The sequence below is a fragment of the Barbus barbus genome, assembly GCF_936440315.1.
Source record: "Barbus barbus genome assembly, chromosome: 47".
NCBI lineage: Eukaryota > Metazoa > Chordata > Actinopteri > Cypriniformes > Cyprinidae > Barbus > Barbus barbus.
Window position 1 is genome coordinate 2489589 of NC_136725.1, and position 18737 is coordinate 2508325.

Below are 18737 nucleotides of genomic sequence, written 5' to 3' on the forward strand. Positions count from 1 at the left end.
TGAAAAGGTTATAGAATAACTGTTTTGCATCAGTCCACTGTAAGCAGGTGAATTGGTAATAGATGAGGGAATCGTGTTTGGGTATAAAAGAGCATCTCAGTCTTTGCCAGCAACGCCAAATTTCATGAAAGAAGTGTCAAAGAAATCAAAAATCACATTTCTCAATGCTAAATAGCAAAGAATGGTCTTTCACCAAGTACCATACATAGTATTGTGAACAGATTCAGGGAATCTAGAGAAAGAGCAAGGCAGGAAACCTGATGTGAATGTTGCATAAGAAACCGTCATGCTGCGGTGTGAAAGATAACCACATGTGCTCAGGAATACTTCAGAAAACCTGTCATTGAGCTCATCTCAGATGACTCCATGGTTCAGCTTGTTTCTGGGAAAAATGGACGTCGAGTTCTCAGTTCCACAGACCAGGGACTTTTATCAGCGACACTGGAATACGTGTGAGGGCTCCATTGACATGGAGGCATATATTGGGATTGTTCAGAGACATCTACATCAAGATGACATCTTTCATGGGAAGTCCACTTGCCAGGTCTCGTTCTTTAATAATAGGTATCCTCAATTCCCAAACAATTAAACATTGTACTTAAAAGGACAATTGATAAACATGCCTATATGTTTTTGCAACATTTTTAGAGCGTGTTGCAGCCATCAAAATCAAGATTTGTTACAATGTATGTACAAAAGACAATTAAGTTGGTCAGTGAAAACATTGGAAATCTTTTCTTTATACTTTTGTCAATTAAATACAGGTTAAAGAGAGTGAACAAATCACAGATTCCTGATTTGTATTGCATTTTACAAAATGTCCCAACTTTTTGGAATTGCATGGGGACGTATGGCGGAAATATGCTGTTGGAATAGCAAAATGCTACAATGTGACTATTATAATGCAACAGTCAATCACTGGTTATGGATAAATAAATGAGAAGTGCCATAAACTAACAGTTACAGTTGCAAAATTATAATAAAAGAGTAATATTTTCAATGTAAACTCTAAATAAAGCTCACTCCAACCTAAATATTTAATGGAAAGCCTGAGGATGTGTTCAAATGAACTACATGGAATAAAAGCTAAATGTATTACTCAACACATTGGGAAACTGAACTTTGACCTCGACGGCTTTTGTATTTTCAAAAACATAGAGACAAAAAGCAAAACAAGTATTTATAACATAGCATAGTTAGATTTTTTTTTGTTTACCCCAGAAAACAAAATGATTAAAAAATAATTATAATAATAAACGAAGGGGATAAGGGTTTTTCAGCCACTTGACTTGTTTAAAAAAAAAAAAAGGAATATAATATACAGTCAAAAAAGTGTATTAATATAAATTAATAAACTTATGTTATAAACGTATGACTTTTACATAGAGCTTCTTGACTCTTTTAATTATTCCAGTCATTGGACAGGTTTGTCACCATATTTTGAGAGTGAGCATGACATTTAGCTCCCTGGATTCTGGCTTGCCACAGCATATGCAGAAATGGAAAATGACCTTGTGTCCTGGAGCACTGAGTGATTCAGAGAACACAGAGTGGGTGTCGTTCATGAACGGGCAGACAGGAAGTCAAAACTGTGAATGGTGCAATCCTGGAGTGTCCTAAAGCCTTTCTGTGGGGTAAAGAGATAATGCTTGTGTACATAACCCGCCAGCTGTCTGGCAGCCCATTTCCAACTCGCTGATGGAAAAATTATTCAATCACAAAGAATTTTTTTGTTCTTTAAAATATATTTTTTTTATTTAAAACTAGATTTATTCACAATTTGATCAAACGTAATAGATATTCTAGGGGCATTTATTAATTGATATCACCCAGCTTTGTATACAAGCCACACTCGCCGTCTGAAACCGCTGACAAAGGCAAGTGCTCATCTCTATGTTAAATATGTAAATATTTGTGATAAAAGTTACTGTAGCTCTGCAGTAATTCAGTGGATACAAAGCAATAAAATCCAAACCTCCAGAGACAAAGAATAAACAGAGACTTCAGCAAATCAACATTTAATCCTCAGTTCATATATTATCAGATTTCCACATACACATGTCTATACAGCTTGTTTTCTGCAAGTTACACCTGATCGCAAACCAGTTTTTGTCCATCTACAAATATAAGTTAGTGCTGTACATTACTTTCCAATTATTGGTATGAACTGATCTGAGGGAGACGTCTTGTAAACATTGGCTGCTTCAAGTTATAACTCTATACAGTCAACATGTCCTGGCAGCAGAATGAAAAAGAAAAATATCTCTATAGAGTTTCCAGAATATATCTGTGAGTTCTGTACATGCTCAGAATAAGGCTTCTCAAAGTTAATGGATAAGCAGTCGGAGCAGAAGAGCTCGTTTTTCAGATGTTAACATGGACCCATGGATTGATGAATGTCCCGAAAGGAAATACCATCAGTGTTTATGCAATCACGCACAATCTCTTTTTTTGCTTTTAGCTTAGTATATCTGCCATAAACCACTACGCATCAAGGTGTTAAGGTGCTCAGATTTACAATACCGTAGTATTAATAATATTGCTTCTCTCCTACTATAAATCTGAAATCAATCTCTAAATAAGTGCTCTGTAGTTTGGAACAATCACAGGTCAAACATTTGATCACAGAAGCTCTTCAGATCGCAATTTCTCAACAGATCGAGGAATATTAGAGTTAGTTGTGATCTACAAATAGTTGATAAAGAGTGAGTTGAAGGCACAGTTCACCCAAAAATGAAAAGTCTGTCATCATTCACTCACTCTCATGTTCTTCCAAACCTGAAGAACTGATTTTCTTCTGTGCATCTTGAAAGATATTATGAAGAATAACCAAACAGTTTCAGTTTTATTTATTGTCCATACATTGAAAGTCAATGGGAAGCTGGACTGTTTAGTTGCCAACATTTCTCAAAATATTGTCTTTTATTGTTGCACAGAAGATAGTCAGTCCAAAAACCACAAAAGCTTTCACTTGGGTGGAAACTTTCCAAAAAAAAAAAAAGGTACTTTTTAGGTATATGTACACTTTGGGTACTTATATGTACCTTTATGGTACCAATATGGACTCTTAAGGTACTCTTGAAGTAGTATGGTCCCTTTTTTTCTCTGAGAGTGTATGGGTTTGTAGCGAAACGAGGGTGAGCGAATGATGACAGTTTTTATTTTTAAGTGGACAGCTGACGATCAGATTGTGCTCTTTCTTACTTTCATCATCAAAATGTCCCAAATTGTTTTTACCAGTTTAACTGATTATTATATTATTTAACACATTGCCACTAAGTTATCATCACGTTTTCATCTTCTATACAATTGTCATGACTTTATTTCCTCGTCTGAGTTCATATAAATGAACACCATCTACTTTGGCTAGAATGAAAATCAAATAAACGATTCTCGTTTCCAAGCACATAAATGCTAACAGAAGTTTAGCAGCGACTAAACTATTATTACTGTACAGGGTGAATGTAATTAAAACTTGTAAAGTTTATGGCTCATTAATATGTGATCCAAGCACATTTCCCTGACATGGCCATGGTGATAAGACTGACTAGAAAGGAGTTTTATAAAAGCAAAAACAAGACCAACCCTGTTCCTGGCAATCGACTGTCCTGCAAAGTTTAGCTCCAACTCTAATCAAACACACCTGAAACAACTAATTAAGGTCTTCAGGATCGTGTGAAAGTTAAAGGCAGGTGTGTTTGATTAGAGCTGGAGCTAAACTTTGCAGGACAGTCGATTGCTAGGAACAGGGTTGGGCACCCCTGCTTTAGATCAATTAAAAACAACAAGGGACGCTCTTCAAGACATCCATGTTTTCCCCTAAACGTCTGTTTTAAATGACGGGGGTTAGTTTAATGCTTAAAAAAACCCAGCATGGAGCTTGTGAAATGCCAACAGGTAGATATTTGGACTTAAAAGAATGAAACAACTGAGGATTTCTGCATAGAGCCGAGTCTGTTCTGGAACATTAAAAAGCTTTGAATTTCATTTCACTCATTGATACGTGATCTGGCTGCAGAAGTCCTTGGGCCCTTTTTAGCATGTTGTTTTTTCAGATCAGTGTCCTCAGTGTGATCTGCCATTGTGTGCACCTCACAGAGGTAAACTTAATGGTCCCCGTTACTAATGAGCACCTCGGGGCCAGCTGTGGCAGTTGGGATGCGGGGCATCTTCTTGAGCGGACTGGGAATATGCTGAGAAAGACAGAAAAACACAATCAGAAAGTGCTATAGGTACTTTCATCCCCATTTCAGAATCTTCAAAATGTTAATTATTTTATATTTTAGGACTCATGAACAACTATCACTAAACAAACAAAACACAGCTTTGAATCGTTCAGGTAACAGCACAGTATTAAGAATCAAGGGGATGTAAACTTTTGAACGGGGTCATTTTTATTAATTCAACTATTATTTTCTCTTGTGGACTGCATGTAAACATCTTTTATGTGAAATATCTTATTCAGCTCAGTACTAAATAAACAATAACATGCATTTTGTACAATCCCTCATATTTTGTTAAAATAATTAACATTCTGCAGATTCTGAAAGGGGGATGTAAACTTTTGACCTCAACTGTAACTAGAACAACAACAAAATGTAATAAATTATAAAACGATTTGCTTTTATTATTATGACACTACATTAAAATCATATAAAACAAATACCAGTCTGAAAAACATACCTCAGCTGCAATGTTGGAACTGACCAGTCCAGCCTCCAGCGGTCTGTCATCGTTCATCGAGCGCATGGCGTACTGCCTGCGATGCTTCTCGTCCACATGAGTGAGGTACCATGTTCCTGGGAAGAGTTCGTCTACCGAGCCCTGAGGGATGTAGTTTGCTGTGGAAATGTGAGGAACATCACAACGTCAAGCGGATCCAAGATTTGAATGGAGACAAAATGATTGAGAGAAGGACAGAATGCAAACGCTCGATTACCTAAATGGTGGGTTTCTTCTCTGAGCTTCATGTTCTGAGCAAAAACATCCGGTGAAACCTTCTTTCTAGAGTCCAGTCTGGCCTGCAAGTCACACAGGCTGGAGACCAACTTATCCAGAGCAGATCCTTATAATAATAATAATAGAGATGAGTTATTAATGACTGTAATTCTGGACGGGCAGGATGACTAGCTTATATAACTGTAGGCAGCTTTGTTGATTATCATGGGAGAGATTAATTTTGCTAGCTGTTTTTGTGATGTCGTTTGTTGGTAAATATTAATTCTATATTAAGATGAAGTACCTTTCATTTACCAAAACACATCAAAATGTACACTGCCGTTCAAACGTTTGTCATCAGTAAGATGTTTAATGCAGTATCTTATGCTCATGAAGGCTGTATTTATTTGATAAAGAATACAGAAAAAAACAGTAATATTGTAAAATATTATTGCAATTTCTAATATTGATTTCCTATTTTAATACACTTTAAACTGTAATTTATTTCTGTGATCTGCAGCTGTATTTTCAGCATCATTACTCCAGTCTTCAGTGTCACATGATCTTCAGAAATCATTTTAATATGCTGATTTATTATGAGTGTTGAAACTGTTGTGCTGCTTCATATTGTTTTTTGGAACATGTGATACTTTTTTCTTTGATTCTTTGAATAAAAAGTTAAAAAGAACAGCATTTATTTCAAATAGACATCTTTTCTAACAATCTTTACTATCACTTTTTATCCATTTAACACATCCTTGCTGAATAAAAGCATCAATTTCTAAAAAAAGAAAAGAAAACATTTACTGACCCTAAACTTTTGAATAGTAGTGCATATTTTAACACAATTTCTATTTTGAATAAACGCTGTTGTTTTTACATTTTTATTTAGCGAGTCCTGAATAAAGTATCACAGGTCCCAAAAATATGAAGCAGCACAACAGTTTCAACACTCATAATAAATCAGCATATTAAAGTGATTTCTGAAGGATCATGTGACACTGAAGTATTGATGCTGAAAATACAGCTTTGATCACAGGAATAAATTATATTATATAAAGTATATTAAAATAGAGAAAATAGATGGACCAAATAGATCCAGCCTTGACGAGCATAAGAAACTTCTTTAAAAAACATTAAAACTTTTGAATGACAGTGTATTTTATAATGTTAACTTACAATACATCTAAAACATTTTGGGGTTGACTTAACAGAAAAAAAAAACTGTGTAAAATTTCTTACACCATAACTGCGAGATTGGTCACACTGCTCACGCTAGTTTAGAGTAATGACACTCTAATAAAGTCAGCTTCTGTGTGTGTGTGTGTGTGTCTATGTACCAGGTGTAGCATCTTGTGTGACTTTGATGGAGTAGAGCGTAGCAGCAAAGCCTGAGCCGTATGAAAACACACCGATTCTCTGTCCTGCCAACTGCTGCAGTGTATGTCTGTAGAGATTTAAAAAAAGAAAGAAATCACTAGTGCATCACATTTATAGAGGCTCTGAAGAAGCACAAAGGCTGTAATCTACACTCATGAATGTAAGATGAGACACGAGGAGCACTTACTGTGCGAGAACCGAAGCCAAGCAGCCGTACACTGATGGTGTGTACATGTTACCATTCTGGTTTGATATAAGGAGAGACGCCTTTGTCTTATTCTCAAACACTTCTGAACTGGCCTTCATAAAGGCCTTCTCCACATCTCTGTCGAAATAAGTGTCCTCAATCTTCACATCTCTGCAAAAAAAAAAAGACATTTAAAATGTTTGGTTTCTACAAGATGAGCTGCTGTTGAATGGAAAACAGCTGTGAGAAGAATCTACAAATCCAAATTTAAATAATTATTCAATAAATGTGGCCGCTGTGTAAGCTGTTATGTCACTGTCTGTTGGGTGACACTCATTTGGTGGGACCTTTCTTAAAGACGAATCACCAACCTGAACGCTTCCAGTCCACTGAAGGGCCCGCTCTCTGTGTTTGGACTGGGATGACAGAGGAAATCGTTGAGCATTAGTCGAGCCAAAGACTTCTGCACCAGTTTACAGTAAGGAGAGTGGAACACCATGAAGCCGAAGTCTTCAAGACTGCAACGCTTGTCAAGACCCTCTGAAACACAAGCAACAGAAGGCCTTAAACAACACAAACTGATTCTATCAGACACTATGACAGAGTTTACACACAGAGTTCACTGCTGGAATGTGTATTCATGGACCCTGAAGAAATGAAAGGTGGAACCTAAACTTCAGTTTGTTCCTCATTTACTGTAGCTTCAGAAGATTTAGAATATAGTGCATGAAGCATGTTTATTGGAGATGCATCGATTGTTTGGCCACTGAAAATTGAAAGAGAACATTTTGGCCGATACTGTGAACACAAACCATTGTACTACTAACATTCAGTAACATGTGCATGATGAATGATCATGGTTTAGTTGGGTATAACACAGCATGTAATGCATTAAAGGAGAATTGCTTCTTATGAGAAAAGCCTCCTTTATACCAACTAGTTGACTAATGTTTGATCAAAATCGAAAAATATAGCATTGACAATTTTTGTTAACACTTTATTTAAAGCCTTTATGTATAATGCATTATAAAGGGTTATTAAAGAGTAAAATGCATTATAATTATTCATAATGTGTGTTGTAATACATTATATCTTGTTGTAAATAATTATAACCAAATTTAAAATGCATAGTGTAACAATACATTTATAAGTGTTATAATGTATTAACTGTGGTTACAATTATTCATGAGATCATATAATGTGTTATACGGTGCATGAAGCATAATTTATGAATTATAACTACTTTTATAATGCATTATACATAAAGGTGTTATCAATTATTTTATTTTTTCATCCCAATGTGTTTTTTTTATTTTTAATGATGCCTTTTGACCTTTTTTCTGTTTGGCAAAATATTTGTCAATACTGACAATTTTCATATTCAATAAACAAATAAACGCTAGACAATCTGAATTATGGGATTTTATAGTTTGAGAATATGTAGATGTATTTGCTCACCTCTCTGCCACTGGGCATGGATCTTGTTCCTGTAGACGGAGTAGCAGCGATCTAAAGCGCTGAGGTAACACTGGATGGAAAGCTTGCCGTCCACCACTGGATATTCAGACACCATATCTGGCTTATAAAAATCATACGCATGTTGCATGTGTGTCCCACGAAGCCCTGTTAAAATAAGTGATTACATTTGAATTACTTTGTAAAATAAAAAATATAAAATGTGGTAAATAAAGTTATGTAAATATACTGGGAAATAAAAGTGTTGACTTGAACCTTGTTATCACAAAGATAACAAAACCTGTTTTGTTGTGTCTCTCTAGGTTATTGTGACATAGGTCATGAATGCTGCTGGTTACTGCAGGCCTCATACCTCTCTCGAAGGCCAGAGGGGCGTTGGGTCCGACCAGCATGGCCACGGCTCCGGCTCCCCCTGTCGGCCTGGCGCTGCCCGTGGCATAAACAGCAATGTCACCCGCAACCACCAGAGCATAACGGCCTGTCACATCAGATCGTATTAGCTCCACAGGCAAACACTTCAACATCAAGCAGCAATATTCGACACAGAGTCTTTTTAGTGCATGAATTCCATGTTCACAATTCACCAAATAATAAGAGCTTCAATAAAAACCAAAGCCAAATAATATTTTGCATATAAGATAATGAAGCTTGCTTTGGGACCATTATGATTTTTTGCATTGTAATATTACTGACACAATAATTAAAGATATTTTCCACCCAAGTTCTTAAAAAAAAAAAACAACAACATTGTAATAATAAAAAAAAAATTATATTATATTATATATATATATATAGTTATTATAAGTGCTGTCAACTGATTAATCGCATGCAAAATAAAAGTGTTTGTTTACATAATATGTGTACTGTGTATATTTATTGTGTAAATATAAATACACACATATACAGTATATATTTTGAAAATATTTACATGTTTATACATTTATATATTAATTTTCTTATATTTTATATTATATATAATATATAAACATACATATTTTTCTTAAATATATACATGAATGTGTGTGTATTTATATATACATAATAAATATACACAGTACACACTCATATATTATGTAAACAAAAACTTTTATTTTGGATGCAATTAATCGTGATTAATCGTTTGACAGCACTAATATATATATGCATGTATGTATGTATATGTATATATAAATTCAGATGCAAAAGCCTCGAAATGCCATCTGAATTTTTTTTCTAAAATGAGCATTTTAAATGAAAACTTCAGATGGCACTTAGAGGCTTTTGCATCTCAACTCTTCATATACTCTTCATATTTTTTACTGTAAATAAAAAATGAATTAATAACTGTATTCCAAAAACTTTAACAGCTTACTTGATTTGATAATAAGCTGTTAACGTTAAAGGATTACAGTCATTTTTGTGGGAAAAAAAATTAAAAGAGACTTCACAATCCTTAAGCAAAATGATTTTTCTTTTGATTTTGTGGTGAAATGTGAGCTGTTTTGTTTTAATGAATGATGATTTGTGGGTAAAGTGTGAGTGAGAAGCGCACCGTCCCAGGAGCTGGACTCCACCCAGTTGACGGCGTTGAAGAGCGCGGCGGTTCCTCCGTAGCAGGCGTTAGTGGTGTCCACTCCCTCCACGTCAGTGTTGCCCGACTCCTCGAACAGCTGCATCAGGACGGTCTTGGTGGACTTGGACTTGTCGATGATGGTTTCGGTGCCCACCTCCAGCCGGCCCACGCTCTGGTAGGACAGACCGCTGCGCTCCATCAGCCGCTGCACCACCGTCAGGCACAGAGAGCTGATGTCCTCGCGGTCCGAGCAGAAGCCCATGCGCGCCTGGCCCAGCCCCACGGTGTACTTCCCCGCTCCGACCCCATCGAACTCTTCCAGCTCCGCTTGCTCCACGTACTGAGACGGCACATACACCTCCATGGCCATGATTCCCACATCCTTGGGCCACGCGGCCTCACAAACAGCAGGGAGTGATCCAGGCATCCTGAACGGACTGAGACAAGAACATGCAAGCTTTAAAACAGACGTCTGATCATTTAGCCCACACAGGTTTATCACTGTTTCAGCCCTATATGGTTGACCCATATGCTTTTTTCAACAGACAAGACTGATATTAAAAAAACAGGTTCCCTGCTTACAGATTTAATGCAGATATTATTCACAAGTGTGGAAGAAATATGATTTATGTTTTTGAAAGATGTCTCTGTATCATTGTGAAATATTATTACAATTGAAAATAATACTTTAAAATTGTATTTATTTATTTGTTTTTAAATATATATATTTTGTGATGCGCAGCTGTATTTTCAACATCATTACTCCAGTCTTCAGTGTCACATGATCCTTCAGAAATCATTTTAATATACTGATTGCTGCTCAATATCATCATGATTTGATGAAAAGACAGTTCAGACAACAGCATTTATTCAAAATAGAAAACTCAAATACCATTACAAATGTCTCTTTACCCTTCCATTTGATCAATTTAATATGCCCTTGCTGAATAAAACTATTTTTTACCCCATACTTTTGAATAGTAGTAGTATATCATTACTTCTACAAAAATATTAAGCACAATTATTTTCAACATTGATAATAATCAGAAATGTTTGTTGAGCAGTAAATCAGTGTATTAGAATGATTTCTGAAGATCATGTGACGCTGAAGACTGGAGTAATGATGCTGAAAATACAGCTAAAAATATATTATTTTTAAAAAATATTTTCAAATAGAAAACAATTATATATCTCAAATAAATGCAGCCTTGGTGAGCATAGAAAAACATAAAATCAGAAACAAAAAATCTTAATTAGTGCAAACTTGTGACTGGTGGTGTATAATAAACACCACAGCAAATGAGACACAAAACTATTTTATCTGTTAATCGAGCAAGCAGATATTCAACACAAACCTATCTGTGCAACATCATAAAGACCAAATATGAGGAAGAGTGCAGTCACAGCCATTATGAAGTGATAGAGGCACATGGCAAAGCTCTGCTCTCCTCTAATAAGATTAACCCTTCAGCTGGAGAAGGACATGACCTTTAACCCACATAGATATGGCTCCACAGAGCAGTAAACATACTTGACCACTCGATGTGGAACAAAACAAGTAAACACTACTGGTAGGCGCTTATTTACACACAGAACATGCAGAAAAAAGAAACAAACGCATTTTTCGGCATCATGTGATCTTTAAAGAGGCTTACAGACATAGCATGCAGGCTAACAGCTAATCTCATGTTCCTGCTCGACTTCAGTCAATATGAATCACACTAATAGAAACGGCTGTTCTTGTTTGACAAGGATGATCTAATTATTCCTCTGTAATAATATTTGCCTCTTAATCATCCCATAATAGCATAATTACACTGATTATATGCGTTTACGAATATAACGTGCTATAAATGAATCGTTCTGGTTAGTCGTGTTGCTAACAGCTGATGGAAACAGCTTTCGTTGCTCTCTAATGGCTCGCTTGATAATAATAATGCCTTTTTAGTTCATTAATAACTAACAAACGGAAAAATTTGTAATTATGTGATAGGTTGTAGTGATTGTGGAGAGGAGCTGAGTGACTGAAGACCACATGTGTCTCTATCAGACCGCTAGCACCGACATATACAGCAGTCCCTCTCCTTCTTACCTTACAATCATATATGAGTTCCTGTAACAGGGCTGTCAGAATCGGAGAGCTGTGCTGTCCGGAGATCTCATAAGGTCAGATGTTTAGTAAGTGTGCAGTCGAGCAGTGAACGTCAACGGACCTTCCGCCTTACGCACGAGCGCGTCACAACTCACGCACGCCTACTGCGTACTTCATACTCCGTGCATCTAAGTATGTAGTAAGCACGAACTTTTTAATGCAGAGTGCACTATTTCTAATCCTAATATTCGGGACGCGTTAATACTAATCTGAATAATGTATGACTAAAGCGTTTTAACCAATTTTGTGTTACCTTGGTTTAACTTTTGTGACCCTGGAGCACTAAACCAGTCTTAAATCGCTGGGGTATATTTATAGCAATAAACCAACAATACACTGTATGGGTCAAAATTATTGATTTTTCTTTTATGCCAAAAATCATTAGGATATTAAGTAAAGATCATGTTCCATGAAGATATTTAGTAAATATCCTACTGTAAATATATCAAAACTTAATTTTTGGTTAGTAATATGCATTGCTAAGAACTTAATTTGAACAATTTTAAAGGAGATTTTCTTTGCTTCCTCAGATTAATTTTTTTTGCTTCCTCAGATTAAATGCGAATATTTTTTTTAGATGATGTGGAGAAATGAATAATAACATGATATGTATGTTTACCATATAAATGTACAAATCGGTGCTCAGTTTTATGTCAAATATATTCAAGTAACGTGTTTTTACCACTTTATTAGGCTGTTTAACAGTCTGACAGTAGAATAATGAGACTGGAGGATCAGTCTGCTGCAGGGACAGATATTAGCTGCACAATCAAATTATTTATTTTATTTTTTTCTGACAATTTAATCCTAATATTTAATATTTCATATTAAATTGAAGGTGATTTTATTACTGTTGCACGAATATTTTAACTAAAATAATACTAATAATTATTATTATTAATAATAAATATACATGAGATGAAGTCTACTGAGATCAATCATTCAAGCATTAAACATATTGAAAGAGGAAACTTTTCTTATAGTAGTAATTTAGATTTAATAAACTCGTGTTAGACTGGGCTTACCTGTACAGCTGAGTTCAGGTCTTTAGGTGACAGTCGCTTGTTGAACGCGGTATTAAAGACACTATTTATACCCGATAAGCGGACCATACCTGTGCAGTGCGCGCTTCTGATTCCTGAGCCCTTTCCACGCAGCCAATCAAAACACAGATGCTGTTCTGAAGGTCTTGTATTCCCGCCCCTTTAAGTCCTCAGCCAATAAGCGGCCGAGAAAGGAGGGAGGCGCGCATAGTGGTTCAATGGTGTGAGTGAGTGACGGTGTATGGTGAGAGAGCGGCAGCCAATCACAGTGCGCGTCTGATTTACTCGCCATTTCTGCGCGAATCACCAGGGAAGCATAACATCGTTTCCATGACTACAGAGACTGACCGATGAAGAACATCACATCGGAGCATCAGCACAATAGCAGACTATCTATCTATCTATCTATCTATCTATCTATCTATCTATCTATCTATCTATCTATCTATCTATCTATCTATCTATCTATCTATCTATCTATCTATTGTATATCTATCTGTCTGTCGTTTCAAATAAATAGCAGTGTTAATGAAAGTGAATAATGCAAATACTTTTAATAGCTTTTATTTTCATATTTCTAGTGTAATCACCACACATTCAATCATAACCATTCTTATTGATAACTACTGTGTATCTGCGTTGCATGGAGTCAACCAACTTCTGGCACCTAGAAACAGGATGAACTACAGTTCCTGGGAATTTTTGGGTTTTGCTTCAGAAAGTGCATTTTTAAGAAGTGTCCAACTGCTTTTATTTCTAGCAAACTGTAACATAAAAACATAAAAAGTTCAATATGCTCACTGAGACAAACTGAGCAGGTTTCTGAGCTCTGTTTCCCTGAACAAAGGTGAATAATGTCAAAAGAGGCAGCGAGTGTGTTGTGTGTCCAGCAGCTGCTGTAAGTATAAAGTGCATCTCATCCTTACAGAACACCACCCACTTTTCAGCAGCATTTCCCCTTCATTTTCTCCAAAAAAAAGAAAGAAAAGTGAAGTTTCTTTTTGTAGCACAGAAAAGCACCTCACATATAATAAACTAATAAACTTGTGAATGCTTTACATGTGTTTTATGATGCAATGAACTACACAGCATTAAGGCTGATGTTATAACCCCCCCCCCCCCCCCCCCGACTGATTTATGTTGATTGATTATGAGTATAAAAAAAAATATTTTGCATTCAGATAAATACAAATATATAAAAAGCTTGAGCTTGTAAGAAGACTCGCCCGATGTCTAGATGTCTTCTGATTAAATTTTTAACATTCAGTCAATCTGATTGCAATCAAAACAATGGTGCAAACAGATTTGAGGAGCGCAACTAAACCAATACAAACTCAACTGCACTCTTATATACGAATTAAATAATCCTCATTTTTGGGATGTACTTTTTTAAATTTCTAAAATAGTAGGACATTAAGAATGCATTCAGAGTTTTACAGCACGGTCAGTTAGTTTAAACCTGGTAAGAACTGCACTGATGTCCATCTTTATAGTAACAGACACTTGACAGATAACCTACTCAAGGTCATGTTCTGTTCTGATATCAGATATCACAGCACAACCAGCTCAACGAAGGCACCATCTTATACACACACTGATAAAAATGATTTTGTGTTGAAGGAAATACTACAGAAAAACAAATGTCATTTCTACATTAAATAATTTAGTTCAGGCAAGAATTAAAAGAGTAAATTCTATAGTAGAACTCAATTTCAGCTTGTAGAATTGAAAGTTTGAACATAAGTATATTTTACGTGAATTGTTTGTTATCTTTACTGTTTGAGTAATTACCAACGTCATGATCCTGTTGTTCCCATCATGCACTTGGGCATGAGTGATTAAGGCTGTTGTATGGTTGCTTTTGTTGTTAGGTTAACTTGCCATTTTGTGACATCTGGAGTTAATTTTTACTCAAAAGGACCCATTCATACTCACACTATTCATTGATCGTCATTGTGTATCATGTGCCAAGTATTCAGGTCTCGGTGTTCATCCAGTTAATAACTATAATGAGTCAACATATTACCTTAAAAAGACTAACGAGCTGTTTGCTTGCTTCCATACATGATTGTAATTTAACCTCATGCTTTATAGGCTTTTTTTCTCAGTGCTATGTTGTTTGAGTAAAGTTTATAAACCGAGTGAAATGTACTTGAGTATTGCAGGGTAAACTTAAAATAATTAAGTAGAAATTACTCATCAAGCTCTATTTACTTATTTGCTTTGCTAATTTTAGACAACTTAGTTAAGTAGATTTTACTTAGTTCCGCATTTACATTTTACTTAAAAATATGCGTGCAAAATAAAAGTCAAATGTTTCAGTGCAATAAATCTGAGTGAAGTTACATCAATAGGCATGCTACGCTGTCATTACAAAGTTACACTGATCTGACCAGATGTAATCAGCACATCTTTTACCTGTTGTCAAAAAAAAGATCAACATGTGAAACAAAGAGGCAGAGAGAAAGAGATTTTCCTATACGTTTTATTTGCTATAAAGACCAAAATAGGTAGATTTCATTATAAAATGTTTCAATTGGGGTAAAAACCTAATAATTAAAACATTTTTGACAAAAGCTACACAAGATTAAAAGATACAGCTTCAGCCAATTCAATTTTCTTTCGCTGAACCCAGAGATGTATTTGCACAATAAAAGGAGCTAATATAAGTTAGCCCTTAAGCCCTGGAGATCTTTGAGGAAAAAAAGAGAGAGAGATATAAAATTATAATAAAAGAATATATATTTATATATATATATATATATATTGAGAAAGTGAACTTTGGTAGAAGAAAACTCTAGAGGCCACCTGAGGTAGAAAAGACTGGAATAAAACAGCAATAGACAATCTTCACATAAAAAGTACCACCAAGTGACAAGAAACAGCATCCTTTCATACAGGTCAGCTCAGCCCCGATCAAAAAAAACCCATGAAATAACAGAACAATAACATACAGTGAGCAACAAGCTGCTTGAGATGATCGAACTGCAAAGAAATGACAGAAGATGTGGAAAAACTCAAGTAATACTGATTCGATTTTATGAAGCTGACTGAAACGGACACCTTTCCAGTATATAAACAGACAAGAGTGCATAACTTTAAAGCTTTTATGAACGCACCGAAAAAGAAAAAACACCCAAATGCAGGAACAAAATAAGTATTTACGATGAAAAGTGTGGTTTCCAAAAAAAATAAAAATATCAGGAGTCAAGTAAAATACATTTAGCTACCAAAATTCATATTTACATCTGAACTCTTCAAGCTTGATCAGCCTTTAGCATTAAATAACTTTACTTTTAAAAATAGTTTTGAAATGGTCACGTTTAAAACTCTGAGATTTGCGTGAAGGGAGTCCAAATACGGTCATCGATAGTCTTTGAAAACAACAACACTTGAAGAGCTACAGTTCATACACCTGACATGTCTTCAGAACATGCATTATGGCAACTGTTTTTGGGAAAACAATGTTTATGATCATGAGCTAAATATGATCCCTCCACCGAAATGTTCAACCGCATGAAACGAAGTAAATGACACGTCAGGTACAGGTGCCGAATACTCCTTGAGGAAGCTTAAGTCGGATTTTCGTGAACACAACAGCACCAAAAACTGAAATTACAACTGAATCGGGAGTCAAATCACAACATTAAAACCGAAATGGAGTTGGAGATCAGAAATGATGTTCCAGTGAGACTTTCCAACAAGTCAAATCAGTTACAGACACACATCACAGTCTAAAATTGGGTGATAGCTTTGAAAAGGTTCCCGATTACACCCAAACAAGTAAAAGCAGACATTTATACATAAGATCTCCACTTAGAAGTGAAAAGCCAACCATACCGGCATCATAAGCATTCACATTCAGCGGTGTGCTAGCTCAACTAGCAAAGATTTGTCTTTCACCAAAACATATTCGTGGTGTAAAACAAATCATGAGGCGCAACACAAACACACTAAAACCAGAAGTGTTCAAATGTGAGGAGGTTTAAAAGATGAACTGATCTCGGCCTCTCTGCTACTAAAGACGACCAGACTTCTCAGAAGGTAAGCAGAGATCTGAACTTAAAAACAGACATGGCACTTTCATACAGACACTCAACATGTGCTAGCGGGTTTTTGCATCAGGTACCAAGGCTACAGCATTTAGGGCCCTCTTCAGTGACTGCGGCTAGAGAAAGACAGAAGAGCATGACAGCAGGATGAGCTTCAGTAGTCTGAGGTCCCGCGGCGCGGCTCTACCAGCTGTGGCGGAAGACGGGGTGCTTCAGCAGCTCTCTGGAGGGCGGGCGGTCGGAGGGCTGGAGCTCCAGGCAGCGCAGGGTGACGTCCCGCAGGCCTGGAGTCACGTGGGGCGGGATCGTGGGCGCTGTGGTAGCGCTGGCGATCTGGGACAGGAGAGAGGTGGGTCAGTAGAGTGGATTAGTTAGCTGCCAGTAAGACAGGAGTTCAAATACACACACACAAATCTATACATGTCAGAGCTGGGAAAAATGCGGTAACACTTTATTTTAAGCTACACGTTATATGTACTATTATAATAGCAATTAATTATGCATAATTACATGCAAGTAACCCTAAGTCAAATCCTAATGCTACACTCTAAAAAATGCTGGGTTCAGCTTGTTGGGTTGTTTTTAATATTTTTTTTTCTACCCAACTGCTGGATTAAGGCCGTCTCTGACGAAACAACCCTGTTGTTGAGTTACAGTCAGAGCACGGGCTTTTTGAGTCCTCTAAAGGAGAGAGTGGTTCTCAGCGCCGCTGATTTGGTGCACTTCTTCAGCGAAATAAAGGTTTGTATACATTTTATTTCATTTATAAAGTTTTACTGTGCTGTAAATTATAATATTTTACACAACGCAACATAAGGACGATAAATGCATCAGCAGCGGTCATTTCACATGATGAAAACACCTTTTGCCTTGCATTACAAACTGATTTTATTTCTTATATATTGAATTGAATTTGATGTTCTCTAATCTCAGTTCTGTTTGTTTGTGGGCAGGTTATGGAGTCAGTCACAGCATCTTTCAGCTACGAGTGAAACGCGAGGCGGTGGTCTAAAGTCCGCAGTTCCCCCGGCGAACAGCAGCCCATCACCGGCTCAGATTTTGGCGACACACCGGCACGAGAATTAGCACTATTTTGGTGAAAAGTGATTACAGAGTTAATCAAATTAAAATGCTACTTTTAAATGTTACATGTCTAAAACGCTTGTTAAACGAGTTTAAAAGCATTTTAATATTGTAAACTGTTGTATTTACCCAAATAAATTCAATTTGTCCATGGGTGTTCTTGCTTAACATTTATCTTTTAATTATTGCTGTTGCCTCTAGTTCATTATCTGTGTGTGATTTTTCATTTCAAGCCCATTTTAAGCCAGCAATTTAATAATTTTTAAACAATAGTTGTCTTAAATAAAATAAGCCAGCGTGTGTTCTGTCCAATATTTCTCAGCGCTGGGTTGCCAAATAACCCGAGTTGGGTCATATTTAACCCAGAATTGTTTAGTGTAACCCTAATCATATAGTAAGTACAAGTACATAACTACACTGTAACAAGGACACCTTAAAATAAAGTGCAACCAAAAATGCTTTCCTTTCTGATAAATAGCATGTTTTAAAAACAAATTAATACAGCATTCATTTCATGTGAGGATAGGAGTATTGATACCAAATGTTTTTAATTAGTGAATTCATTATTTAAATTGATATAAATTAAAACATTTTGGAAAATGCAAATAATTAATTTTAAAATATATATATATATTTTTTTACATTTTATTAATTAAAATGCATCTTATTTAGCATGAAAATTAATGTGCAAAACACAATTTGAAGTTCCAAAAAAACTAAACTAAACACCTGAAGACAGATGCTTATTCATAGTAATGTATTACACGGGGTTAGGGCTGGGTACCGATACCGATACCGGTTCCTGAACGATACTTTTCTTCGATACCAATCTTATGAAATCAGTTTGAACAAGATTACATTATCTCAAAAAACA

The 18737-nt window shown here is 36.0% G+C and overlaps 2 protein-coding genes across 9 annotated transcripts in view; both read right to left on the bottom strand.

Annotated features, from left to right (window-relative positions):
- Positions 1-1988: 1988 nt before the first annotated feature.
- LOC306865829 (hydroxymethylglutaryl-CoA synthase, cytoplasmic-like) lies at positions 1989-12840 on the bottom strand. Of its 6 annotated transcripts, none has more exons than XR_013783900.1 (11): positions 12711-12749; positions 9513-9970; positions 8334-8459; positions 7964-8128; positions 6877-7045; positions 6506-6676; positions 6279-6385; positions 4940-5065; positions 4684-4841; positions 3760-4193; positions 2005-3586 (listed from the first exon to the last, which is right to left on the bottom strand). XR_013783900.1 is itself a non-coding variant. In XM_079410657.1 (10 exons), the coding sequence occupies exons 2-10, from the start codon at positions 9958-9960 to the stop codon at positions 4107-4109; spliced, it is 1557 nt and encodes a 518-aa protein (XP_079266783.1). In that variant the 5' UTR covers positions 9961-9970; positions 12711-12840; the 3' UTR covers positions 1989-4106. The 6 variants fall into 6 exon arrangements, 2 of the variants coding, with proteins under 2 accessions (XP_079266783.1, XP_079266782.1); XR_013783901.1 differs by lacking the exon at positions 12711-12749 and adding an exon at positions 11626-11766 and having other exon boundaries at positions 2005-2755; positions 3994-4193; XR_013783902.1 differs by lacking the exon at positions 12711-12749 and adding an exon at positions 11626-11766.
- Positions 12841-15244: 2404 nt separating this feature from the next.
- LOC306865772 (mitogen-activated protein kinase kinase kinase 1-like) overlaps positions 15245-18737 on the bottom strand; it is a 59582-nt gene continuing 56089 nt past the window's right edge. For all 3 annotated transcript variants that reach the window (XM_079410570.1, XM_079410571.1, XM_079410569.1), the window contains exon 20: positions 15245-17113. In XM_079410570.1, coding sequence (XP_079266696.1) covers positions 16964-17113 — 150 coding nt within the window. In that variant the 3' untranslated portion in view covers positions 15245-16963. The remainder of the gene's footprint in view (positions 17114-18737) is intronic.

Excerpts from the sequence above, each read along its gene's own strand:
- LOC306865829 (XM_079410656.1), bottom strand. Across the intron at positions 6,386-6,505 it reads TTGGCTTCGGTTCTCGCACA|ACATACACTGCAGCAGTTGG; the intron begins GTAAGTGCTCCT and ends AAATCTCTACAG. Across the intron at positions 5,066-6,278 it reads CACACAAGATGCTACACCTG|GATCTGCTCTGGATAAGTTG; the intron begins GTACATAGACAC and ends TATTATTATAAG.